Genomic DNA, 26,477 nt, shown 5'->3' with positions numbered 1-26,477 from the left:
CGTCTCGCTTTTGCCCGGGGAAGATGTATTTAGATTCTTCTTCATGACTATAGCGTCGAAGTACCAGTCAATGTATTCTTCGAGTGAATCCAACTTCCCTTCGCTGTCCTCGCTGTTCATTCAGGTTTTCCGCCAAGTCTCCGGCGTCTGACGTCACTTACAGCATTTCCGGGACTCACCTCTAAACTTAAACTGTTTCAAATGCTGTTCAATCATATTTTTTTAGTTTTAACACACTCTGTACAGATAAAACAGGGGCAAAAAGTATCTTAACTATCTCAATTAAGTCCAAAACAAACTGAACATATTCATTTTTCTCTATAGCGTTGAGAAGAAAAGGCATGATCTTCAACAATATCAGCATTTGCCCTGAGGACTGTTTAAGTTTATTGTCATTAGATGCCAAGGTACTGACACTGATAGGGCAGGGTTTGTCACGTATGTCTATCGGTGACAAAGGAAAATTCTGCATGGCTGAATTGAACACATTCAACTCCATCTGCCCAGAGAGAACAAGGTATTTCAACACACACTTAATTTCCATGGGTGCAACACCCTCAAGAATGACATGCATTATATCCTGTGGTGTTTGCGAATGATGTCAAAGGCTGGGAAATCAATCAGCTTGCTTCTTCTGTTTATACCATAGGTGGTTTTAAGAGCTGATTTCAAGAAGTCTGTGCTAGCCTTTTCTATGTCACAGCACTGTGGAATGTTTTGCCATTGTCCTTTTAGTAAAACTTTGTTCATCAAAATTCACTTGCATTTCCTCAAAAGTACATTCGCAATGCCTACACTTACTATATGCGAAACCAACTCCTTCCTTGAAACCAGCAAGCTCATGTTGTGCAAGTGTGTCACCACAAACTGAAACTACAGCACCAAATAAATCCATTCCACCACTTTGTGTTCGGATTTTGACACCATTATACAGCATCTTTAAGTCGTCATCAATTCTTTGTAATACAACATCAACACCAGACTTGTCAATATCACCTGCTTTTGCAATAGCAAGAAGCCTGATTGCAGCAAGCTTTGACCTAAACTTGGGGTCTATGTTTCCTAAAGTATAATAAAACATCAGTAGTTTATTTACTGAAGCATGTGACCCAAGGGGATTGCATATCTCTATTTCATCAGCATACAAGATTATCTGCAAAGCAGAAGGTTTTGCTGAATACAGTGGGTGGGATAAAAAAAGGCTTCCATCAATAATGTCATACAAAAACCCATCTTTGTGACAACTCTGTGGTGTGTTGTTGATCATATCAAAAATCCTGGAGTTGGATAACAACTGTTCAAGACTCTTAATAAGGGGAATATAGTAAAAGCTTCTGTTTTTGATTGCAAGAACTCTTGTTTGTCCTTTTTTAACCCTACAAACCTTTTGAGACAGAACTACCTCCTCTGGTTTAACTGGGTTGAAAAGTCTCTGAATGGTGCTGTTCTGATTGTATTTGGTTGCCATCGTGGAGAAAGGATCTTGAAAGTTATCCAATTCTGCCAATGCTTCCTCTTGTAGCTGCATGCTTTCTGAATGTCTTTCAAAGATCCTCTTCAAGGTGTCCCTCATGGTAGTGAGAAGAGCAGTTTGATACTGCTGGACTCCAGAGACAATACTGTTGATACTCCTCTGAAACATAAACAAGAAAGTAGTATAAGGAGAAACATACAGTTTGTATAATATGGATAGCATTACCCTTTTTAAGAACCATCTGAACAAGATTTCATACCAAAATGGTTACTGTACAGTTCTTGCTCAGAATTCAAAAGTCAGAATTACACAAATTAAAAAAACATTTAGTTTTGAGAAAGATTGAAGTAGAATGTAATGAGTTTTTTTTGTGTTTGTGTATTCCTGTCACAAAATATAAGGCTGTTGTTCTTTATAGATATATATAGACACATGATGATTATTCCACTTCCTTGCATACTAAGATTAACACTGAGTTAGGTTTGTGCAATACCTGGGACAGGTGACATCTTTCCCGGACATTGATGGTAAACGCAGCTGCGCGTCTCATAAGATTTTCACTTGACGCACCAAATCCTTCCTGTAGATATATTGTGTTAACAGACATTAAAATACAATATAAACAGACTGGTTCACATCAAGTGTTTAGGTGTTAATTATTATCTTTCAAGAGAGCCAACATTGCATCCTACCTGGTTTTCAGTATGTGGACTATGGAAATCCTCAAACTCCGTCATTGACATTTCATTTGGAGTAACAGGTGTGTTGACTGGCTCTGTCCTTTGCATTCCTCGTGTTTTAGTGGCGCAGTCAGAAAAAATTGGTATGTCAAAATGTTCACCTCCAACATGTGATAAGTTAACTGTAGTTGTTGTCATCCATCCATCCAGTAGGTGGGTTCCCAGTCGCAAGATACAGTGCATGACTCCGTTTGATATGGTAGTAAAAAGAGTTGAAGACTCTGTATTCCTCGGTACAACCATCAATTCTGCATATAACATGGAAATCTGGATTGCGGCTATGTGTTGTGTTAATATGGCTCAAGAGAGACTTCAATGTTAAGGCAACAAAAACAAAGCAAATCAAACACCTCCAACAGGCCATGTTGTTCCGCCAAAACAGAAAAAATGGCTGCCAGATGAGTGCCGAGAGTCAATGTTTTAGCCCAGTGAATATCTTCACTTATGGCAAAGTCAAGTCCTGTTAGCACAGCGACACACACGTTAACGAGCCTATATTAATAAAGCCAAGACAGCAGGAGAAAGTAGTCGAAATGGTAAATCCACTTAATAGGAGCAGAGACACATACCTAAACTGCTTTGATCCGGAATATTCCCAACTTTACGTTATTGTTGGCGGGCTCATACGGGTGCTGGAGGCCATTACCAAATTCGGAGGGGGGATGGGATACACAAAAACTTGAATTAATTTGCATAATAATGCGATTCAAAAGGGGGGCAACAAAATGTGTAGTAATTACCATATCATTTATAGTTCTAATATCCGCTTATAATGTATGTCATTATCACTTTTCACAAGTTCTACACAAACCTATATGGTCTGGGCTTCTGGGATTGCTGTAGAGGCTGCTGGGATTGCTGTACTGTTCGGGAGTGGTGTAGTCGCTGTGCGCACTTGTGTTGTGTTGTGTGCCTGTTGAAGCGGTTGATTTGATTTGAATTATCTGTAAAGTATATTTGAGCGTTTGTGTGCCAGCACGGTTACGTGGGTGGTTGTTGTTTTCATTTTTTACTCTTATTTTTACGTGTGTACTTGTCTGTCCTTGTGAGTGTTACCGACAGCTGCGGGCGCGAGTGGCGTTTCTGTTTGCGTCCTTCGCATCAAACACCCGCGGGTAATATTATCGAACATCGGTAACATTAACTCTAAAAGGTCAGTTGCTCCGGAGCTTTGCTCGGTCGCCGGTCGGGGCCGGGAGGACATTTTCCACTTTTTTTCCCGCTCCGGCAGTAGCCTGCTTTGAGAGGGTTTTTGTGGTTTTTTGGCCTCCCTAGAGCAACTTCGCTTTAGTTTAGCTAAACGTGGTTCAGCAGGAAGTTAATCTCGGGTAAGTAATTGTAAATTTGGTTATTTTAAAAGTTAAATTTAAAGGTTGTTATCGCTGACGCTGCCGGATAATTTATAATAAAGTACCGATTTAACGCAAGTGTTAATTTAGTGTTTTAGTGTACTCGGCACTTTGTTTTAACTATACATTAATTAGATCAACTAAAAGTTTAAATATTCTCTATTAATATACTGGGCTGGGAGTAAAGGACGGGGACATAGTGAGTTAGGTAATTATGGGGCCGGCTCAGTGTTGTGTTTGCAAGATGTTTGCCCTTCTGGATGCTTGCGTCCAGTCGGACTTCGTCTGCGAGCGATGTGGGTTAGTTGACTCACTCATGGTCCAGGTTCGTGACCTAGAGGAGCGACTGGCTCTCATCCAGCATAGCAATGAGTTAAAGGAGAGAGTTAATATGCCTTCTAGGGAGACTATGTGTACGTCACAAGCAGGGAGGGGGGAGAATGATGAACAGGTAGGTCGAGAGAGCTGGGTGAACGTAGGTCGTAGACGTAGAAAAGGGCGTACACAGTTCACAGAGGCGGCATCACCTGAAGTAACGGTTTCTAACCGCTTTCAGGTGCTTCCAGCTTTAGAGCCGGAAGAGACTGGGGAGGCAGGTGGGCCCTTGGGCACCAAGGAGCCACCTAACCCCAGTAGGAGGGAGGTTGTGGTAGTAGGGGATTCAATTATAAGAGGTATAGATAGTTATGTGTGCACCCGTGATAGAGGGTCCCGTACGGTGTCTTGCCTGCCTGGTGCCCAGGTAGGGGACCTTCCAGATCGAGTGGACAGGCTTTTGGCCCCAGCCGGGGTGGATCCAGTGGTCGTGGTGCATGTTGGCACCAATGACATAGGAAAGGGCAGAAGGGCTGTTCTGCAAGATAAATTTATAGAAGTCGCGGATAAGCTTAGAAGCAGAACATCCACGGTGGTATTCTCTGGAATACTTCCCGTGCCACGTGCAAGTCAGGCAAAATTAGCTGAGATAAGGGGATTAAATGCGTGGCTAAAATGGTGGTGTAGGAAAGAGGGGTTCAGGTTTATGGGGCACTGGAAGACCTTCTGGAACAGGTGGGACCTGTTCAAGCCGGAAGGGTTGCATCTGAACCATAGGGGAACCAGTGTATTGGGGAGGCGTATGTGCAGAATAGTTGAGGAATATTTAAACTAGGGACTGGGGGGGCAGGGAGGTCAGTTAAGAATTTATGTGGGGAGAGACGGAAAGCCCAAATAAATATTAAAAGTAGACACCGTAAAAGGCCTACCATTAGTGGTCTGTATTTGAATGCTAGGAGTATTAGAAACAAAATTAATGACTTAGAGGCTTTAATTTCTTCAGACAATTACGACATTATAGGAATAACTGAAACATGGATGAGTGACAATGATGGTGATGAATATAATATGGATGGTTATACGTTGTTCCGTAGAGACCGGATAGGCAAGAAGGGAGGTGGTGTTGCAGTATACGTAAAAGAAAACTTGCAGGCAAGTGATCTCACTGATAAAAATAAAAATTCAGAAGCTGTATGGATCAAACTTGATGCTAAAGATTCAAATGGCCTAATTGTCGGGGTTTGTTATAGGGCACCTAATGTAGCTGTAGAAGAAAGCAGAATATTATATGATGATATCAGGATTATGAGTAATAAAAATGATGTGGTGGTTATGGGTGATTTTAATTTACCTGGGATACAGTGGGACACAGTCTCTGGCTCTTCTGTAAATGAACTTGAGATGGTGGAATTAGTACAGGATTGTTTTTTTACTCAGTTTGTTAATACTCCTACCAGGGGAGAAGCCCTTCTTGATCTCGTTTTTTGTAATAACCAGGATAGGATTGGAAAATTAGAGGTTTTAGACCCATTGTACGGTAGTGATCATAACATGGTTAAATTCGAGGTTAATTTTAGTGTCCGAAGAGCAAAGTCTAAATTAAAAGTATACAATGTTAGGAAGGCTAACTTTAATGGTATGAGACGGAAATTAGAAACTGTAAACTGGACAGAGTTAAATAGCAAAACAGTTGAAGAGGCATGGGAATTTTTCAAAAGCACCTTGTTGCAAGTGCAAGAGGACTTCATACCTGTTTCCAGCAAAACTAAATCTAGGAAACGACAACCAAGGTGGTTTACTAAGGAAATTAAGAATAAAGTCAGGAGGAAAAGGGCTCTGTTCCACAACTGGAAAATAACTAATGATTTCAAAATCAAGCAGGAGTATCTAAGTCTACAGGCAGAGTTAAAAAATGACATTAGGCGAGCAAAGAGGGATGTAGAAAGAAAAATTGCATTGGAGGCTAAGCATGACAGTAAAGGTTTCTTCCAATATTTTAACTCCAAGAGAGCACTAAAAGCTGAAATCACTAATTTGCAGGATAGTAAGGGCCTTATAATTGATAACGAAATTGATATGGTAAACGAGTTTAATGATTATTTTTCAAGGGTGTTCACAATAGAGAACACAAGTAACTTACCACCAATTAATACGAATACAGCATCGTCTATGACCAATATATGTATAACTGAGGTTGATGTGATACTAAGCCTAGCTAAACTCAAAATAAATAAATCGCAGGGGCCTGATGGCATCTTACCTTTAGTCTTGAAAGAGATGAGGGATATTATTAGCCAACCTTTGACTTTAATATTCCAGAAATCGTTATCTGCGGGTGTGGTACCATCAGATTGGAAGCATGCTAATATAACACCCATATTCAAAAAAGGGGATAGAAGTAATCCAGCAAACTATAGGCCAATCAGTTTAACTAGCATTACTGGAAAAATAATGGAAGCTATAATTCAAGTGAAAATGGTAGATTACCTAGATGCAAATAACATTATAAAGGATAGCCAACATGGATTTAGGAGAGGTAGATCCTGCTTAACGAATCTGCTTGAGTTCTTTGAAGAAGCTACAAGTGAAATTGATCACAAAAAGGCCTATGATGTGATTTACTTAGATTTCCAGAAAGCCTTTGATGTTGTCCCCCACAAACGGCTCTTGTTAAAGCTTAAAGCTGCAGGAATTTTAGGAACTGTGGCAGCTTGGATCAAAAACTGGCTAACTGATAGGAAGCAGCGAGTAGTTATTAGAGGCACTATGTCACAGTGGGCCTCCGTTTATAGTGGGGTACCGCAGGGTTCAATTTTAGAACCACTATTGTTCCTAATTTACATTAATGATATTGACACGAATATATACAGTAAACTGGTTAAATTTGCAGACGACACTAAGGTGGGCGGGGTAGCAGATACTAATCTAGCAGCAGAGAGGCTTCAACGGGATCTGGATTTAATTAGCGAATGGGCTGATACTTGGCAGATGAAATTTAACACAGATAAATGTAAGGTAATCCATGCAGGGAGCAGAAATATACAGTACAGATATTTTATGGGTTCCACTGAAATAAAGGTAGCTGATTACGAGAAAGATCTCGGTATGTATGTTGATGCTTCCATGTCCCACTCTCGCCAATGTGGGGAAGCAATAAAAAAGGCGAACAGAATGTTGGGTTATATCTCTAGATGTGTGGAGTTTAAGTCAAGGGAGGTGATGTTACACTTATATAATTCCTTGGTAAGACCCCACCTAGAATACTGTGTGCAGGTTTGGTCACCATACCTCAAGAAGGACATTGCTGCCTTAGAAAAGGTGCAACGAAGAGCTACGAGAATGATTCCTGGTCTTAGAGGAATGTCTTACGAGGAGAGGTTAGCGGAACTGAATCTGTTCAGCCTTGAGCAAAGGAGACTAAGGGGGGATATGATTCAGGTCTATAAGATTCTAACGGGTCTGGATGCTGTTCAGCCAAATGACTATTTCAATATTAGTCTAAATACTAGAACTCGTGGCCATAAGTGGAAATTAGCGGGAGAACATTTTAAAACAAATTTGAGGAAGCACTTCTTTACACAGCGTGTAATCAGAGTATGGAATAGTCTTCCTGCTATTGTAGTGGAAGCTAAAACCATGGGTTCCTTTAAATCAGAGCTAGATAAGATTTTAACAACTCTGAGCTATTAGCTAAGTTCTCTCCAAACGAGCTTGATGGGCCGAATGGCCTCCTCTCGTTTGTAAATTTCTTATGTTCTTATGCACCTACTTCCCCCCTCACTGACCTCATGTGGTCACGTCTGTCCTGTAACCGTTGGAAGGAGATCGAGCGAACAAGCAGGTTTTGACTGGATTCTACTTGCGTAAGTAGAACTTTTTCAGTAACGTTTCATTTATAAAATTTGTACTACTACACTCGTTGGGATAACGGTCTAGCATTAAGTTCACCCATGGATGTGTTTTACTTCTTATAATACATCCGTGAGTCGTTTGCCTCTGTAGCCTAAAAGCCAGCTAGCTAGCTAGTTTAGCTAACGTTGGCTAACAGGTTTGGTATTGCAATGTTACCAATCGAGTAAAAAAAAAAAGGTTACCATAAGGTGAGAAATTATTTTGTTTACCATCTCTCCAATGTCTAACCAATAGCGTTAATGATCTGAATATAACTTTTCCGCGATATAATTAACGCAACAACATGCCGTCAGAAGTGGAGCTAATGCACATAAGAATGATGGCTGCCATCCGGTTTTACAGAAGAAGACGCGGCTCAAACCATAGATATATATATATATATATATATTTAGAATGACTAGATGTATTATGACGAGGTCTAGAGCGTCCGCACAGGTCGGCCATCTTACCACAGGCTGGCTTTCTGGCGGGATCATTCGAACCTGAGGTAAACGGAGGTAAGGTAAGTGACCTGCACAAACGTTAATACTCTTATCTCGCTGAAATCTTGATGGATTTACAAACTGTGTGTTTTCTTACAAACATTATTAACGTGGTTATAGTTCTGGATGCTTGAACATGTTGAAATCGCAGCTTTTCTCCTCGAAAAAAAAACTGACTTAATCGTGCAGTTTAGTTGTGTATCACGCCTAGCTAGGCTACTAGCTATCCAGTAATTTGGGGCGAGGCAGAATTACGCTTTCTTTTCAATATAATACACACATTATAAACATGATTTAACTGAATTTACACATGATTTACTGTCTGGTTGGTTTGTTAAAACGTCTTACATTATGATTTCTACAGGAAATTGCTGACAAGATGCCAGACTTTTGTGCCGCCTATGGCTGCTGTAACCGCCGTTGTCTCAAAACGAGAACCTGAGGGATCACCTTTCACCTGTAGGATGTTACAATATTATGAATTATTTTTAGGATAATCGTTAGTTACTTAGTGGAAGTATGTACATATTACACAATAGTATTGCTAGATTGTTGTTGACACAAGGTTTAGAATATTTTGTTTAACGTACACCCATTTAAAAATCATATTCCCTCTCTCTGTCTCTCTCTCTCACTTTCTCACAAACACACATACAGACACAGGGAGAGAATGTTAACTTTTATCTATTATTTTGTCCGAATGCACCAGAATGCTCCGTTTGTATGTGAAAATGACACATTCACCAGCCGCCACTGATCATGAGTTATAGTAATGCTAACCCACTCTTATCAGGCCCAGCTGGATGAGGACCAGAACCAGCACCACTGGGACACCTTTGTTACTTCGCTAAATTTTTAATGAAAATGTTAAAAAAAAAAAAATCCATCAAATGTCTAACACCTCTGTCTAAACATTGATTTTAATAAATCTTCAAAAATCTTTGAAAAGTGCCTTTATAATGTCTAAACAAACTGTTTACTACCATTTTATGTGTAAAAATATTTTCATTAACAATTTGGAAATATGGACTTTAGTTCTTTGTGCTGTGTTATAGTCATCACTGTACAGGGTGGGGATTTTAACATGCAGCGTTTCTTGATGTATATTTGTTAAGGGAAATCTTGTAGGCTTAGTCTACCTATTCTAGAACATTATTCTATTTTTTAGAACATAAGATAATTATTCAAAAGTATTCAGTGTCATAACTACATATTTGACGTTTATAATAAATCAAACCGTTTGAAAATCGGTTAAAAATTGAGCACGTTATGGCTATTTAAAAATTACATGTTTTACTATCAACACAATATTTTGGGTGAGCGAGCAGCCTGTGGTAAGATGGCCGCCATATGCGGACGTTCGACTCCGTTGGCCAGCAACGCAGACGAGACATCTAGTCATTCTATAGATATCTATGGCTCAAACTACCGCACCTCTGTGTGTTAATGAGAGGCAAGTGCGCGTGCCACAGAGCTTGGTGGCCTGTCCAGGTTGACAATTTACTTTCTGGACTAGTCGAGGCTCCTCTCCTTTGCTCAGGTCCGCTGTACACACTCAGTAAATCAGAATCTGAAAAATCGGTTAGCTGTGGTAGTGTGACGATTTCACATACTTTTGGGCATAATTGCTTTGAGTCTGTGAAGACCTTGGTATGAGTAAATAAATATAAAGTACCTCTGCATCATAGCCAAGGCTAGTTAAGCTGCAAGCCTGTTAGCCTTACTATGTTAAATGATAATTTAACTATGTTATTTAACATTAACATTCAGCTTACTGTTGACAATATTGTATATCTAGATAATGAACTGGATATTTCTCAGTCTTGTTAAACTTGTAAAGGTGTCAGATAAGGTGTCACTTTTGATTGCGACCCAGATCTAGAGTTAGAATGTTCCTACCCATGACCCAACATGATGTTTGTTCCTGTCCTCAGGTAAAGGTGCAATTGCCAGGAACATACAACAGAATCATGGAGGGATTGGATGATGTTACAGTATCCATTCTAAATGGTATGATGATATTGAAATTTGAAAAAAACTACACTTATGTTAATTGTCATCTAACTGAATAGCTTTGGGTGCATGCTGACACTGGCTTCAAAGACTAATTTCATTTAACTAGTTTTGTAACACCAAAATATCTACATTTTATATTTAATAATATATTTAAAATGTTATAGTTCTATTTACATTTATTAGTAGGTGGAAGATGAAATGCCAAGAGGACAATTTGGATTTTAGTTGCCCTGTCAAATTCAATATTGATAATATATGAAGTTAAAGTGATATACAAGTTTTTAATTCTAGAGTTTTTTAACGATTATCTGTGTTTACAGCTGCCAACATAGATAATGTCTTGCTCCACACCCTCAGTCGTGATGATTTAAGAGACCTTTTTCCCGGGCCAGAAAACTTTCTCAGGAGGAGACAGTTGTGGACTTTCTTTCACAAAGAGGCAAGTTTGGATCTGAAAACATTTTGTTTGAAACTCTTGTAGTGGTTATGTTTTGATTGTCTCTCTTAGGATGAGAATCCCTCCTTAACAGACAAAGCTGGTCCTGAGGAAACAGGAACTGTGTTTTCACCTCAAGGAACACCACCATCTCCCCAGAGATTTACTCCTTTGATAAAGAAAACCCAAGAGAAGACCCTACAGCTTCCCAGTCCTCCTGAATATGTGATCTATACAGACAGTGAGTTGGAATTGGCTCATAAGCACTATTTTGAGATGGCCCGCACTGGTAGAGAGGGGGAAACTTGCATGTCGAAAGAGTTGAGATGCAGGCTGGTGAGGAACACTGTCACCAGCATGATTTCAATCTTGAGGGCAAGTCAGCAAGGAGAAGAGTTCCGGTACCCTTCCAAGCACGAAGTTACTGCCATGGCTAAGAAACTAGTGGAGTATTATCCCATGCTACGTGACAAAGATTTACATACCAAACATGTATGTGATCAAATTTTATTATCATGGTGTAAAATTAGATATTTGTATATATGAATTCGGTATTATACTAAAGTTTAATTTTTGAAAAAATTTTAATCACTACAGACGAGCATGTACAGTTACCTTCAGAAGAGGATTCTGAATTTAAAGTCCCCTCGAAAGAGGCAGGGGCCCACACCAGAGAGGGGCCGTTCAAACAAAAGGCGTCACATTGAGTTCTCACCAAGTGACCAGGGAGAAGAGTATGATGGTGATTCAAGTGGTGGATCAACAGTTCTTTTGCCACCAGGGAGCAGTTTTGATGGAGAGATTTCGTGTAAGTTAAAAATTACAATTAATTGTAGTTATGGCAATAACGATGGACATGAATTTTATGGTAGTTCTGGATATCATGATATATTGCACATATTGATACTTTACATTTAAGCTGAGATTAGATTTAGATATATTTGTGATGTGACATGTTTTTTCATTTTACATTTATTTGACTTTCTGTAGAATAAACATGATAAATGTATAACACTCATAGGATGTTATGCTTGCTGGTATCATTTAGGTTGATATGTTGGATCCAGTTACTGATTTGTATTTTCCCTTTTAGTTGACATGGATAGTTGCGCAACACAGGCCAGACATTACAAGACTCTGCAGGAGATTTATAAGAAGCCAAAACCCAACCAAGATGCTGTCTGCCAACTCCTTGACCTTGAGTTTCAGTCAAGAAGAGCCTTCATTGATGGAGATGTACTGAAAGAAGAGGATAGGCCAACAAAGATTCTGGAGGCATATCCATGTTTCAAGGAGCTTCACAATGTAAGAGATTTAGTTTTTATTGTGACTTCACCACAAAGCAAGCTCTGTTTCGGGTTTTAATGCTTACTTGCAAAATAGGTAATGGATGAGCTGCGGCGGATCCTGGATAAGGGCAACAGCAAATTCATAGCTGAAGTAAAGAAGAGATGGGAAGACTTCTGCTCCATGGTACAGTTTTATGGTGTTTGGAAGAAGGTGTTGAAACCACTTATGAACCTGGGTAAAGGTTAGTGCTTTTATCTTCTCTAGCTGTTTTCACAGACATGAGTATAAATATGATTGTGTATGTTGTCGACACTGATGAAATAAAACCAGAATAATTGTACTGTTTGTGATGACACAGAACTTTCTGTGACCTCAAGATTAAGTGGTTAATCAAATTTAGGCAGGATAACCTTGAACTAAAAGTTGATTTATTCTGTTCCAGTGGAATACAACATAGCCCTGTTCAGGGCACTTCCCACACTCTTCCCCTCACCAGCTGTGCCACCTAAGAAACTGGGACATGCCAGTGAGGCACTGCTTCATGTCCTTCAGGTCAGTGTTGGCTCATATTTTGTATCGGTTAATGTATGTCTGCAAGGGCTTTCAGTTTGTATTTTTACAATTTAAGAGTTAAATTGACATTTAGTGCATCTCTGCCCCTAAAAATAACTGAATTTTCACATGAAAATTGATAGTCTCTTAGGATTATCTTGATTACGCGAAAACAAAACAGAATATAATTCAATCAATTAATATGAAAATGATGTGTACAACATGTATTCTATGATTGTGATAAAGGATATATTTTAAATACACACTGTTATCTCAGTAGTTGGACTGCTCTGGTAGCTTCAGTTTGTCTGTTCTGCCCTGAGAATTTTTTTGTCTGTCCAGCCAACAGAAGATCCAGCCGTGTACCTCCAGAGGAGATCTCTCTTCAGCCCTGTTTTGCTTTTCGATGGATCTCGCTGTCTTGTGGCAATTGGAACCACTCCGATCACCACATTTGCCAAAGAAGACCTCAGTCAAGGTTTGCTTTATCTGATGGCATACTACTACACCCTGCATCTCACCTATCCAAAGTGTGTGGCAACCCTTCTGTCTGTCATTCAGACTGAAGTGTTAAAGGACAGTATCCATGAGCGAGACACCACAGGGTGATATAAAAAAGCCATGGCAGAGTGGAAGGGTTTCATTGAGGAGTAGAGCTGCTCAGATGCATGTAATTTTTATATCTGTGGTGGAAAGTTTTTTGGGTTTTTTTGACCTGATAAAGAGTTATATAGACAGTTTTAGTAGCTTTGAACGTTGATCACAGTTAATAAACTGGTAAACAGTTGTGACAAACACAAAGTAATGTAACTTTACCATGACTTTGTCCTGTAAGTGAAAGTTACTATTAGTTTAATAATAATCACAGTGTAAAATGTTTGACATTACATTATAACCTCAACAGTATTATTTCTGTGGGTTTTTTTGCACATTCATGTCTGCAGTGCTTTGAGCAATTGTTACTATTTGGAGAAACAATTCAAATAAAGGTTATTTATACTGTATATTGTGTGATGTTTTATTAAGTGTATATGCTGTGTCTGGTTTTGAGACAGAAACACTATTATTAATTCTTGAAATCAGAATAATCATCTTGTTTAGTTGATCTTGTTTTAACATGAATTCTCTCAAAGTGAGAAAGAAATAACGCTGAAAGAAGCTTTGACAAGTTAGTTTTGAGTTTATTTGACTTAATAAAGTACTTGGAATAAGTGTTTAATCACTAGTTTTAATGTATTTCTCACTTGTCTAAAGCCTAGATATTTTTTCTTATTTCAGGAAATCTTACCAAGTGTAATTATCTTACTGCACTGGCAGATTATTTCACTTGATTATAGTGTGAATCTCCTAAGAATAAGTATTTTTTTCCTTATAATTAGCTGTTTTTTGCAGTGTACTATCTAACAACTTTGCCTGTATTCATTAAAAAAGTATTTTATGAGTGGAAGGATAATCATTGTGTATATGTGTCAGGTCAGCAACATTATAGGCATAAAGGCTAACAGAAAAATAATGATACAAATTATTTCCTTACCAGTTCCTGCATCTTCCTGTCCTCAAGCTGATCCTCTAAAAAGTTAACCTCTTCCAATGATGTCAATGGTAGGCTGATGTCCTCTGGCAAAGTCATTCCCATCTGGTTTGTTTTAGATAAGTTCATGACCATTTTTTTCAGTATCATCATCTCCTCCTTAATAGTCTCTAAGGTGGAGACAATATACCGATCTCGAGCTGTGACAGACAGATATCCTTGTTTAGTTTTTTTAAATGAGAAAAGCAAGTAAGACATTTAACATAAACTACTGTCTATTGATGAACAAATTAATTATTTAATTCTGGCCTGATCATTCATGTTGGCTGACATTTTAAATTTAACACAAAGAGGTTGAAATAAGTGCGTGGTATGCAAGTATTATGACATGCACATGGTAAACCTTTAAAATGTATGCCTGTTTTAGTCTTAATAGCCAAATTCACAACTAGTCTACACATCATGTAACAAAATTGGACATATAACACATAGTACTACTGTTTTTGCTAGCATTATTATTGTTGTTGTTAGGGTTATTGTACAATAACAATATATCCACTTCTTGTGCATTATGGTATTGGATTACTTTGTAACAAACCATTTCAAACCATACCTGTAATGAGCTGAGGTTGAATGGTTGAATAACGTTGACTGTTCTGTGACACTGCTGTCACAGAACTCATTGGTAGCTCATTTACTGCTGGCTGTGGAGACTCAACATGCAGCAGTAGGAGAAGGAGATTGTTCAGAAGAGGATGAAGTGTGTTCGGGGGTAGAGGTCAATACTGGACGAGGAGGAGGTTTGGGTAGGGATGGACATCTTTTTTTTACAGCTACACCAGCGCAGCCATGGCCCAGCTCCTCCAATCTCTTGTTTGGTCTATTGAAAAAAATGTGTATAATATAATTATAAATAGGGCTGTGCCAAATGAAGATGTATATTATGTGACAACAGAAAAATGCTAAGTGTTTTATGAAATATTCTGCCATTTATTACATTGTGTTTCAAATCAGTTAGTGGTAATGCATTTAAGCTATTTGATACATTTGAATGACACACTAGACAAAACTTAACAAGACATAAGTCCATCCAAGTGATCATTTTACATAAACTATGCTTTGAACCTACAGCAAATGTGCAATATCATGATATGTATCAATGAGATATGAAATGACCTAAAATGTTACATGAGAGTTTGGACATGTCACACAGCCATAATAGAAAATTACAATCTTTAGACAACATACACAAAAAACACAGATGCTAATGGATTAGATAAACCGCAGAGTATAAATTTTGATTCTATAATGCAGAAATTCTAAGCTTGAAATCTGCCCTTAATTCATTGCAATGAAATGGGGTAGGAGAATTATTGTACCTTCTACAACGATCTCCCCTTTCAAGCTGTCTTTCTGGATCACTGAAAAATGAAGTGTCCTCTTCAATTGCCTTGGCTTTTTTCCTGGCTTTCTCATAACTTTCTACAAATAAAATATTTGTAGAGAAAAACAAATACAATCAGTGAATGAAATACAAAAACTTTTTAATAATCAGACAGTATCTTTGGAGCTGAGTGGGCAATGTGCCTTAATGTAACAGTACTGTATACTAACAAATTAGCTTGAACAAATAAAAACATAACAAATTTACAAAAGAGACTAGGCCATTCGGCCCATCAAGCTCGTTTGGGGAGAACTTAACTAATAGCTCAGAGTAGTTCAAATCTTATCTAGCTCTGATTTAATGGAACCCAGGGTTTTAGCTTGCGCTACACTAGAAGGAAGACTATTCCATACTCTAACTACACGCTGTGTAAAGAAGTGCTTCCTCACATTCATTTTAAAATGTTCTCCTGCTAATTTCCACTTACGGCCACGAGTATTTAAACTAATATTGAAATAGCCATTTGGCTGAACACAGGTGGTTAATTCACTGACACACAAAAACTTACCTGTTGAATAGACAATTTCAACTGCATAACACTGCCAGGAAATGTCAGGTTTTGCATGATTGATGAGAGCTTTTCTTATTTTGTCTGCCGAAACAAATGGTGGCCACAGGCACTTCTTCTCCCCCTTCATCCAGTTTTTGCTCACCACTGCTACTTCTTCCCGCTCAGGAAATTCCACCACATAAAATTCTGCCATCTATATGATTAGAAAAAATTAAATCTGATTGCAACAGCATATTAAACTAATAAAATTTTTAATAATCTAAATCAGATGAAGCAAAGGAGTGGCAGCCCATGAAGAACCAAGTGGTAGCAGAACATACTTTTTTTCAATATCAGTCAATTTTACAATCCTATCTCTGTTGCTCTCATCCCAGACTTTGTATAACCCAATATCCCTAGTGTCCATGAAACATGGATACAGTGACTCTTGGTTCTTAAATCTGTGGAAGACAATGTAGGTTTCTTGTTCAGAACAAAAAATGTTTTTGACAACACCTATCTCTCCTTTTACTGACACACAGTTGTCTCCTGTGCAAGTTGATACAAAGAAGTCTTTACAATAGGCTTTAATGCATTGCTCAGACTGAAAAGGCGCCATGTCATTCTTTCTTGCAGATCCAACTCTTCCGTCACTGTTCTTCTGTCCTGAAAATTGTCTCTCCTCAGTAATTCGCTTCACAACTTGCTTTAAGATGAACTGAGGCTTCTTCACCATTCTCTTTAACTTCCTCATGTAGTTTTCAAATGGGAATGCAGATATCCTATCTAATGCCCCAAACTTTCTCACATCATCAGCTAAGTGAGTTAGGTTGTGCACATTGTAAACCATTTCCCCTCGTCCATACAATACTTCATACTGGTCTAAGAAATATTTCATCAGACTTTCAGAGTAATTGCAGTAATGATCACACAACATGGGACTGAGCATCAGATACATAGCCACAGAGAAAGCCAAGAAATGATTGTAAAATTCATCTGGCAAGCTTCCCTCAAGTACAACATTACCTGTGTAAACCAAAAACTGGTGAAACTCTGTAGCCTTCCACCGGTTTATCTCTGACAAAGCTCTTGGTTTTCTTGCAAACTCCCTGGGAATGTGTTTGCCTATTGCAACAAGATTTGCAGAGATACATGTAACTGTACGACAGCCAATTCTGCAAGTTAGATCACCTTTTAGCCACATTAAGAGCAGTTTCCTTGTGACACCCAAGCACACCAGGTGCATGTAATCTAGCACAAACTGTGTCACCAAGCCTACATTAAGCACATTGAGCGGAGTTGACCCTTTATGATGATCTGGGTCTTGTTGAGTTTTAAACTCTTCATCACTTCGAAGTCTGGCATTTTTTTCAGGGAAAACAATACCATTAATGAATTCCCCTTCTTGTTCACAGCGCTCACATCCATGATAGGCATTATGATTTTTAATATTCTTGAGAAACGAACGAGCAGGAGCATCACATACAAAGCAAGAAATGGCCAGATGATAATTTTTGCCATCAACTGAAAATCCTTGTTCTAACTCCTTCACTTCATTAACAAAGTCATAAAGAAACTCATCAATGCACTGTGGTTTCCTTTTTCCACAAAACAGTCCAATAACAAAAGGCTCTACTTCACCATCAATTTTCCCTAGAATTGGCCAAAGCTGGTCTGAAGAACTTTTAAAAATAGGAAGGCCGTCAATATTGATTTGCACAGTCACAATGCCTCTGTTTAATGTGTATAGCCACTCCTTTTTTGTGACAAGATAAGACATGATTCCAAAATGAAAATATTCCCCTCCATTAATTTGTCGCATGCCATCTACAGCTCCTGTTTTCATTAGCGTTTGAGCACTTTTTGGCAGATTTGGAAAATAACGATTCAGAATTTTTAAAAGGGCAGTCAGAGACATCTGAGTGATGCTATTGCTGACCACCCATTCTGCAAGTTCTTCTTGTAATGTTGGAATGCATTCCTCAGTTGGAATGCATTGCTCATTTTCAGCAGCCCAACATTCAGCATCATTGAATTTATCTACTAGAACACTGTGGTCATCATCGCATTCCCTCGTTACATCCTCAAAATCACTAATACAGTCTGAGAAGACATCATCTTCATCGTCATTATTTTCAGCATGATGATCCAATAAGGAATCTGACATGCAATCTGACATGGAAACATCCTGCTGCTCCTGAGTACACTGAAAACTATCTAAAATTCTTTGTGCATTACGCCGTTTTGTCCAGTAACTTAAGGCGCTGAAGCCTGACATTTTACACAATAGACTATATATATACACACACACACACACACAAATACACATACACATAACAGACATGCACACACACACATACAAACAGAGAGAGAGAGAGAAATACACATTATGTATTAATTATGTATAATTTTTGAATTTTATTTTTAGTCAGAGAAATTTAAAAAATAACACAAACAGTAACTTCAGTTTCAAAATCAAAAACCAAACCAGAAGACAAACTTCAACTCAGGAGTCTGCATGTTTAATGTGTGTTGTATTAATTCATGCAAAGTTAATTTTGTATTAACAAAAAAACAAAAATATCAAATTAAAAACAGCTAAAAATATATTAATTGAAATACACAACACCTCGTAACACAACAGGCACCTAAATTTGGAAAGTGACCTAACCAGGGCTTTACAGTGCAACATTTTTTTAATTAGAATTTGCCATTCTGTGCGAAGCTAAATACAGTGGTACCTCAGTTCTCGAACTTAATCCGTTCCGGACACCGGATCGAATCCTAAAAAGTTTGAGTTCTGATCGAATTTTTTCCATAAGAAATAATGGAAAACCAATTAATTGGTTCCCGGCCCCCCAAAATTACACCTAAATGTTTTTTTTTTTTTTTTTTTTGCATTTAAACACAAAATGAACAGGATAAAACAAGAAGAGCATTTTTTTTCCTAATGGCTTCCAAAACGATTAAGATCTTATCCCAACATTACCCCTGCCCTGACCCAATCGTCCGCTCCTTCCGTGTGCCACGCCCCCTCATTAACCTTGTGTGGGATCCAGTCCGGTCATTGGGTGCGTTCTACTACAGCGCAGCTTAAAGCAACGCATTCTGATCCTGACGCAATGCATTACGGTTAGATGTATTGCGACCTCTCACCCGGCTGCACAAACTGGAACCGCCTCCGTGACGACACACCTTTACCCTTATTGGCTGAAGAGTTTAGTTACATGCAAGGCGTTTGTATCCCAGGCAGTTCCGATGCGTAATCTGCTATTTCTCCCGAATATCACGTAAAGCAATGAGAACTGGTTACCTGGTAAAATAAAGTTTAAATAAATGACATAAATGCTTTAATAGTACACGTAAGTTAGTGGTTTATTTATTGATAGTTACTGTAATGTTGCGCTGCTTTATTTGGTTAATCGTCCAGTCTGTGAAGAAGGCATTCAAGTAAGAATTGCATTGTAGTCTGTACATGACAATAAAAACTTTGAAACCGGTCCATTGTTTATTTTTATTATTACTCTGTATCCGTTCATTTGTTCGTGAATAGCAAACTTTTAGATTGTAACATTTGTACAACTATTACGTAACGTTTTGGTGAGCAATGCCTAACGAAGTGATATAAAGTACAGTGTATTACCTGATACAGTGTTTTCAATAAAATAGCATTATCACCAACAAGCGCTGTTACTACAGCAAATGCGAGGCTGACATTGAAGCATTTTGTTTCCGCTCAGAGACCGTGCCGTGTGACTCATTTCTTGGCGCGTACAATTTATATTAGGTCAGTGTTCACGGTTTGACTTTTGATATTCAGATCGAGTTCTAGGTCCAACTGGTTTGTTCGACTTTCAAGAAATTCGAGTTCTAGTGAGTTCGAGAACCAAGGTACCACTGTAATGCATTCGAGCGTTTGTGAGCCCTATACTGTAAATAACCATCTGAATTAATCTAAGGAAATTCAACGTGTGGTAATAATATCTTATAGGCAAAAGCTTTTTTGCAATGGTGAGAGTCAGTACTTGCAGATCTGGGGACGCAGCCTCTCTCACAACTGGCTGTTTGATATCACTTTTACCATCAGTGGCCAAAAGAGTTACCATTTTGTTTCAAACGTTAAGGTCATGGAACAGACTTGAAATTGCAGTGGCCACAAATTGCATTGACGTGCGGGAGAAGTCAAAGACGGACAATAGTTTTTATAAAACTTAAATCGAAAGGCTTAAACTAGCACCCCTATGAAAACACGGAAAAATTGATAGGCCTATTTTGAAAAACAAACTGAACACATTGATATAACAACCGCTGCACACCAATGTGTACTGAGACGTAAATCAACTAGCAATCTAATCTGATAACTTTCTGACAGGAAATTTTAAACCGTCAAGAATTTTTTACTGATAAGATAAATAATATGTTAAAATACGTGTAAATAGCAAATAACCAGCAACAGCAGCAGTAAGAAAAACTTACCTTCTGACAATTCACGCCTGCCCGCCAAAACTCCCTCACAAATTCCCTCAAAAACTACCTCCGTGGCGCGAAGGGAAAAAAACCGTTATAGTGCATAGGATACGTAAAGGCGCATGCGCGTTTCGAAAACTATATTATCCATCCACCCATTATCCATACCACTTCATTCACCTCGGTCGCGGGGAAGCTGGAGCCAATCCCAGCATCTTGGGGGCGGGAGGCAGGGAAAACTATATTATATTACAATAAATTTAAAAATAAAATAAGACTATTTTGAATATATGTGTTTATTATGGAATAAATATTTTAAATTAAATGAATGAATTAATGAATTAATTAATTATAATTCTTTAATGCTCACTTTTAAAATCAGGGTAGTCATTACATTGGCCCAGAACTACCAATCTAACACTGGACCAATGAGGGACCTCTTGACTTTTGACTGAAATCGGGCTGCCTTCAATTAACCCACTGTGGGCCACTGCTGTAATATTTATGTGGGCCCCTACTAGCAACTCCCACATGGGGCCACTGTGGTATCTAAATGGGTTGCCCTAGCCCACGTTGCCCTTAGTCTGCCCACATGGGGCCAATGTCTGCATGTTTGCTGGGTAACTTTTATTTCTTTTTCTGTTGTCTTGGTTTTGTGTGTTAGCACTGCTAACGGGCCAGCTGGGTTTTTCCAAGGTCATACTGGCACACGTTTGAAGTGTGCACGGTTTATTGGTACATTTGCAGTGTCACAGAGTATGAATTAATGTGCATATGTCACTCTGAGTGGAACACGTGTATTTGTGAGAGACATGTTCAGTGTGTTAAATGCCTATGTGTGACCGTGCGGAAGCTAATCCGATGAATTATGGCCAGTACTATTAAATGTGGAGCAGTGCTAACTGTTTGTTTTTTGTTTTGTGCAAATATTACTCTGTTTTTGTAATAAAGAATCAATTTGTGTATTTGTATTTGTGATTCGGATATTGTCAATCCTCTGTTAAGTTTACAATTACTAATTTAAAATTTCGCTATAACAAAACGATCCTTATAAATTTTAAGAAAAAAACGTAAACTATACATGTCTGGTGTTTTTTGATTCAGTTTGATTATCAAACTTTAAAGGCCAACCCTTGGGTGCACGCTTGTGCACATGAGCGTGAACAAACATTTACTGAAAAAAAACTTAAAATAACTAAGGCTTTACCCTATTAAAGTTTTTAAAAATGTGTTTTTGATGCTTGTTACTAAATGCTGCTTACTAGTTCCTATCCGGAGTGCTCCCCCCAGAGACAGCGGGCAAGGTCCGTGACAATCTTCCTGACATAATCATGTTGCGATAATATATGTTACCCCGTCAGCGCCATGTATAATGGCTGTGTTCCGCGGTGCATGTGGGGCAATTAATATGCTTTAAAAATTCTTTATTAATTCCCCGTGCTGTAAAACATTGCTTGACCATATCATTTCGCACCTAAAACATGACAGGTCTTTTGCCGTTAGAAAATAACGCATTTGCTTAAAGTAACACATTGACAAAAATGACAAATGTTTTTCCCAGTCAGCACAAGTACGTCGGAGCTACGTCGCTGATAGGTCTTTTTAAGGTCGGCATTTAGCAGCTTTTCAGTCGTTTGCACATTGGCACTACGTCGCGCCTGCGTAACAGCTACGGTGCTGATAGGTCTTTTTAAGGTCGGTATTTAGTAGCTTTTCAGTCGTTTGCACATTGGCACTACGTCGCGCCTCCGTAACAGCGATGAAAACGCGACGTCTAGGCGAACTCCGCGATGATTCCGCGACCATTTCCCGACCTAATTACGGATATACGTGATCATTTCCCTACCTTTTTTTTTATCCGTAGGCGATCATTCCCCGACCCCCTTTTTAATCCTACGCGATCATTTCCCGACAATCTTATTGTACAATTACCAATAATTATTTACGTCTTCTTTAGTGTCGAACACGTATTGATACTAACATTTTATTTATAATATAAAGAAAACACAAAGGTGTTCGTTCAAAGAGTTTTTATTAAAAAAAAATATATATTAAAAATGCACACAATATATACAAGATACACACTAAAAAGATACACACTGGTGCATTTCCAGGACTGTTACCCAACAAGAGATGTATCTGGGTGACAATTTCAGTCAGGTGTTTGACCTGGCTCTGCAACTCCCCCAACATCTGCAGGAGGATATTCTCGGTCGCTGTAAGGACAATAGAGAATACAGCATTAAATATTTATACATACATCGAGACAGATGTGGATGTAGATTTGTTTACAACTTACAAGTGCATTGATTCGGTACAAGCTGCCCCGTGGGTAGCCGAGTCCTCGAAGGACTATCTGTAAGAATAAGACAGTAAAAAATTACTCTAAAACCCTAACTGATCATAATTACTATCTTGTATCGTATTCTGATTCTTTGTGATTGAGTGCAATACTGCACTCTCTAAGTTACCTCTCATTCACACAAATAGCAATTCCATAAAAACAAACAAACATGATTGTTCTGGAATCTTACTTTGTTCTCCTGACAGGTGCAGAGGGTGTGGGACAGCCGGAGAGGATGTTCTTTCTGTAGGCGTATAATTCAGTGTTTAATTCCTGTGCAAGCGCACACATGAAACAGATTACCATATCATTGCACGCATCTTACGTGCACATTTTCTACTGTTAAAAAAAAAAAAAAAAACTTAAGTTATGCAGTTTATGTTACTAACTTTGTTCCCTGAATGTTTGCATGTAGGTGTATTCCAGTGATTCTCCCTCAGTCTCTGGGTGACTATTCAGTGTGTTGGATGGTCCCGGAGAAACTAGATCTGCTTTTGTTGAGGATAAAACAGAAACAAAACAGTGGTAAGCATTTGGATTATGTAACCGAGTAATTCAGTAAAATGATGTTCATCTTTGTACCTTGGAAGTGGTGTGTGAGACAAGGTTGATGTGCTGGTGGAGGTGTTGGTGGTGGTGGCAGGAACGCTAATTTCCTCTTTCTGTTAAAAGTATTCCCGCTCTGAGAGTAAGCCTAGTGACGTTTCCTCAGTGGAGAACTGTCCAACAAGGCAAATTGCTTTTTAGGTCTGGAAGTACATCAACAAAACAACAAATTAGTTCTGCAAATTAACCCAATACATCAAAATTGTCATGTGTGACAAACTTCTTTACTTACTTGGATTTCCTGCATGATTCCTGATCAGAATTTAAATCCGAAGTATCACAAGATGTGCTCCATTTTCGAACAACCTTGTCCAGAGAATCTATACATTAAGAGCAAGAATACGGAGTCAGATTAAGAGCAAGAATATGTACCCTGGTAAGTTTTAGTAAGCTTATACTGACAAAAACATCCCCATCCTGGCAAATAATAAAATAAAGGACCTGAGCCCTGTGCTGTGTCCATCCTGCACATTCGTTTGGTGTCTCCTTTGCTCGGACACACCGAAGTAGTTTAGCCTTTTCCGTGTGGTAAGTGCGATAAAAAGTTTGTAACAATAAATAATCAAAACACGATTGTTAACATTAATTTGTATCATCAAAAACAAAAAGAAACTCATTTAGATCATTCTGAAACTATTTATTTAAGAAAGAAATGATTTTCAGCCTACCTTTCTAACTAATCGTACGCGACGAAATAGACTTTTCTTTTTTCTTGTCTTTTAAAGCTGGTTTAACAGGGAACAAAATATATTTTAAAACACGATCCATTTTCTTCCACACACACACAAAATTAAGAACAATGGTAAAAACTTACCTCACTTATCGGCGACTGGGACAAAGGAAGACTCTGAGCGGGAAAAAACGAAGTCTCTGGCTACAAACATATACTGAGAGTTTTTAGCCACTTACAGGCAGGAAGTCTACTGTGGGCCCGGAAATGACGCTCTCGGCTGCAGCCAATGTGGAGCTCCACAGTAGGCGGAAACACATGACTTCAAATTTGAACACAGTTACGTCGCACGAGAAATGTTTTTGACAGCGAAAACTAAATTGCGTTTTTGTTACTGTTGATGATGCTGAGCCCTAACCCTAACCCTAACTCTAACCCTAACCTGCGCGGTTTCCACTGAATCTATGCAGATCACGTGTTTCCGCCTACTGTGGCGGTGACGTGTTTCCGCCTACTGTGGAGATCACGTGTCTCCGCTTACTGTGGCGCTCCACACCTACAGTGTCTGCAGCCAGGCGCTCTTGAATAAACATGGTTGCCTCCATGAACAGGCTGCTTAACGTTGTCGCTTTTATATTTTAGCAGATTTGGAGTGAGATTTTTTCCGAGAGACAAACAAGAAACACGAACTAGTCAAACCACATTAAAAAATATTTTAGTACATTCGTAGCGATGTTCTTTTTTCAAGAGGCAAACAAACAAACCAAAGACAATAACAAGTTTGGTAAAAATCTGAAATTGCATGCTATAGCTAGGATACTGTTTGCGGTCATGATATGGTATGCTATAAATCGAACATGTGCAATTACATTTATAACTATAAATACAACTTCATTGTTTTGCAAAGAAATCCAGCCTAATTGTGTTTTTGAAATGTAGACTTCATGTAATGTAATTATTTTAACTGTAAAACATGTATGGAAGTGTAAACAAATATAGCTCCCAAAATGAACAAGTGCAATAATTAAATCACTACACAAGTTGCTCATGTTCATATATCAGTTTTTTTATGGATTTGGTGATAATTAAGGACACACATCAGATATCAGAGACACAGCAGCACATTGTCAAGTCTTCACTCACAGTGGGACATCTCTCAATAGATCCTCATGCATACAAGTGTGCACTCATTTAAAATACAGTCATATAAACAGGATATCTTTAAACATAATTATCTATAATAATTAAGAAACATTTAATGTCCAGTATATAAAATAGCTATGTAAATCATACCATACCCTATATGACAAGTAATATCACTACATTAAATATTATTACAGTAATATTACTATACTTCCAGAGTCAAACAAACCCTTTTCTAAAAAAGATCCGACGTGATGCGTAGTTTTCCCTACCAAAAAGCGACTTTTGACTTAAAAGCGACGATCCGACGTTTAAGCGAGCAACGCTTTTCAACACCGCGACGATCCGACGTTTTCGCGAATAAAACGCGATGCTTCGTAACAGAACGCGATCTAATTGCGACCATCCGCCGTTTATGCGACGTATTGCCGACGTACTTGTGCTGACAGGGTTAATCCCTTCAATTATTAAAATAACTAAGGTATTATTCTACCAAAGTTAAAAAAAATTTTTGAAGTATATACTGTAGCTGTCACGTCCGTGCAGGCAGGCGAGCGGGGAACCATTTTGTTTCATTGATGCTTCCTTCTCATGGGCTCACGACTCCAAAAGCTCTTGCGCCAACACCCCGTTCCCCCACTGTGACCATTAGCTGACCGACATGCAATACGCATAAATCCCCCCCCTAAAAACAGGATGGCTGTGTTTTTACCGATGTGAAATAGTGTATTTTGTTTAAAACCACCCCGTTAACAATACACAGCTACTGCTTTTACCACTTAAAACTGCCAGACCCTCTTTCCTCTCTAGCTAGAAAGTTGGACGCTTCTGGTGATCCCGTTAAAATTAAGCCGTTAAAAGTTGTATTTTCCTCAAAATGCATTTAAACCAGTACATTAATAAATTCATGAATTTTATTCTTTTAAAGTCTATTGAACCTGCTTTGGTACCATATGCTTTTCTCTTGTAGACCACAGGATAGCACCATTTCTACCAGCTATAGGCCAGGGTGTATGTGGGATATTATGCTTAAATTATTTATTAATTATTGTTGGCTATATGCTTTATAACACATCTTATACTTATTTTACACACATTTACTTATTATATACACACTTTAAAATTCAGAAAACTAGTTGCTTCAGCTGTTTTCAATAAATGATAGTGGTGTGTGGGGATTGTGGCTCTACGCAAAAGCGCGACAGGGAGAGAGCGA

At 38.5% G+C, this 26,477-nt stretch overlaps 1 protein-coding gene and 3 long non-coding RNA genes across 7 annotated transcripts; 1 reads left to right on the top strand and 3 right to left on the bottom strand.

Moving 5' to 3' along the window:
* Positions 1-320: 320 nt before the first annotated feature.
* On the bottom strand, positions 321-2,997 carry LOC140592511 (uncharacterized). The gene is made up of 3 exons (XR_011992822.1): positions 2,167-2,997; positions 1,968-2,054; positions 321-1,633 (listed from the first exon to the last, which is right to left on the bottom strand). It is a non-coding gene; the product is annotated as an uncharacterized lncRNA (long non-coding RNA).
* Positions 2,998-3,071: 74 nt separating this feature from the next.
* LOC111834024 (uncharacterized) lies at positions 3,072-13,549 on the top strand. Of its 3 annotated transcripts, none has more exons than XM_072716564.1 (9): positions 3,072-7,741; positions 10,207-10,282; positions 10,609-10,727; positions 10,797-11,216; positions 11,322-11,532; positions 11,818-12,029; positions 12,108-12,255; positions 12,457-12,566; positions 12,909-13,549. In XM_072716564.1, the coding sequence occupies exons 2-9, from the start codon at positions 10,243-10,245 to the stop codon at positions 13,173-13,175; spliced, it is 1,527 nt and encodes a 508-aa protein (XP_072572665.1). In that variant the 5' UTR covers positions 3,072-7,741; positions 10,207-10,242; the 3' UTR covers positions 13,176-13,549. The 3 variants fall into 3 exon arrangements, with proteins under 3 accessions (XP_072572665.1, XP_072572664.1, XP_072572663.1); XM_072716563.1 differs by having other exon boundaries at positions 3,072-8,731; XM_072716562.1 differs by lacking the exon at positions 3,072-7,741 and having other exon boundaries at positions 8,755-10,282.
* A 578-nt stretch (positions 13,550-14,127) lies between these two features.
* On the bottom strand, positions 14,128-17,602 carry LOC111859318 (uncharacterized). Its single transcript, XR_011992821.1, has 4 exons — positions 16,050-17,602; positions 15,477-15,579; positions 14,711-14,977; positions 14,128-14,297 (listed from the first exon to the last, which is right to left on the bottom strand). It is a non-coding gene; the product is annotated as an uncharacterized lncRNA (long non-coding RNA).
* Positions 17,603-22,746: 5,144 nt separating this feature from the next.
* Positions 22,747-24,530, bottom strand: LOC111834021 (uncharacterized). 2 transcript variants are annotated; one of them, XR_011992820.1, is made up of 6 exons: positions 23,890-24,530; positions 23,681-23,768; positions 23,425-23,591; positions 23,232-23,333; positions 23,033-23,086; positions 22,747-22,854 (listed from the first exon to the last, which is right to left on the bottom strand). It is a non-coding gene; the product is annotated as an uncharacterized lncRNA (long non-coding RNA). The 2 variants fall into 2 exon arrangements; XR_011992819.1 differs by lacking the exon at positions 23,890-24,530 and having other exon boundaries at positions 23,681-23,822.
* Positions 24,531-26,477: the final 1,947 nt, after the last annotated feature.

This window comes from Paramormyrops kingsleyae, chromosome 9 (genome assembly GCF_048594095.1).
Source record: "Paramormyrops kingsleyae isolate MSU_618 chromosome 9, PKINGS_0.4, whole genome shotgun sequence".
Classification (NCBI taxonomy): Eukaryota; Metazoa; Chordata; class Actinopteri; order Osteoglossiformes; family Mormyridae; genus Paramormyrops; species Paramormyrops kingsleyae.
This window is presented reverse-complemented; position numbering and strand designations above follow the sequence as displayed.

Coding starts and splice junctions, on each gene's coding strand:
- LOC111834024 (XM_072716562.1), top strand. CDS start 10,162: ATGTTCCTACCCATGACCCAACATGATGTTTGTTCCTGTCCTCAGGTA. Junction 12,256..12,456: donor ACTTATGAACCTGGGTAAAG/GTTAGTGCTTTT, acceptor ATTCTGTTCCAG/TGGAATACAACATAGCCCTG. Junction 12,567..12,908: donor CACTGCTTCATGTCCTTCAG/GTCAGTGTTGGC, acceptor TTGTCTGTCCAG/CCAACAGAAGATCCAGCCGT.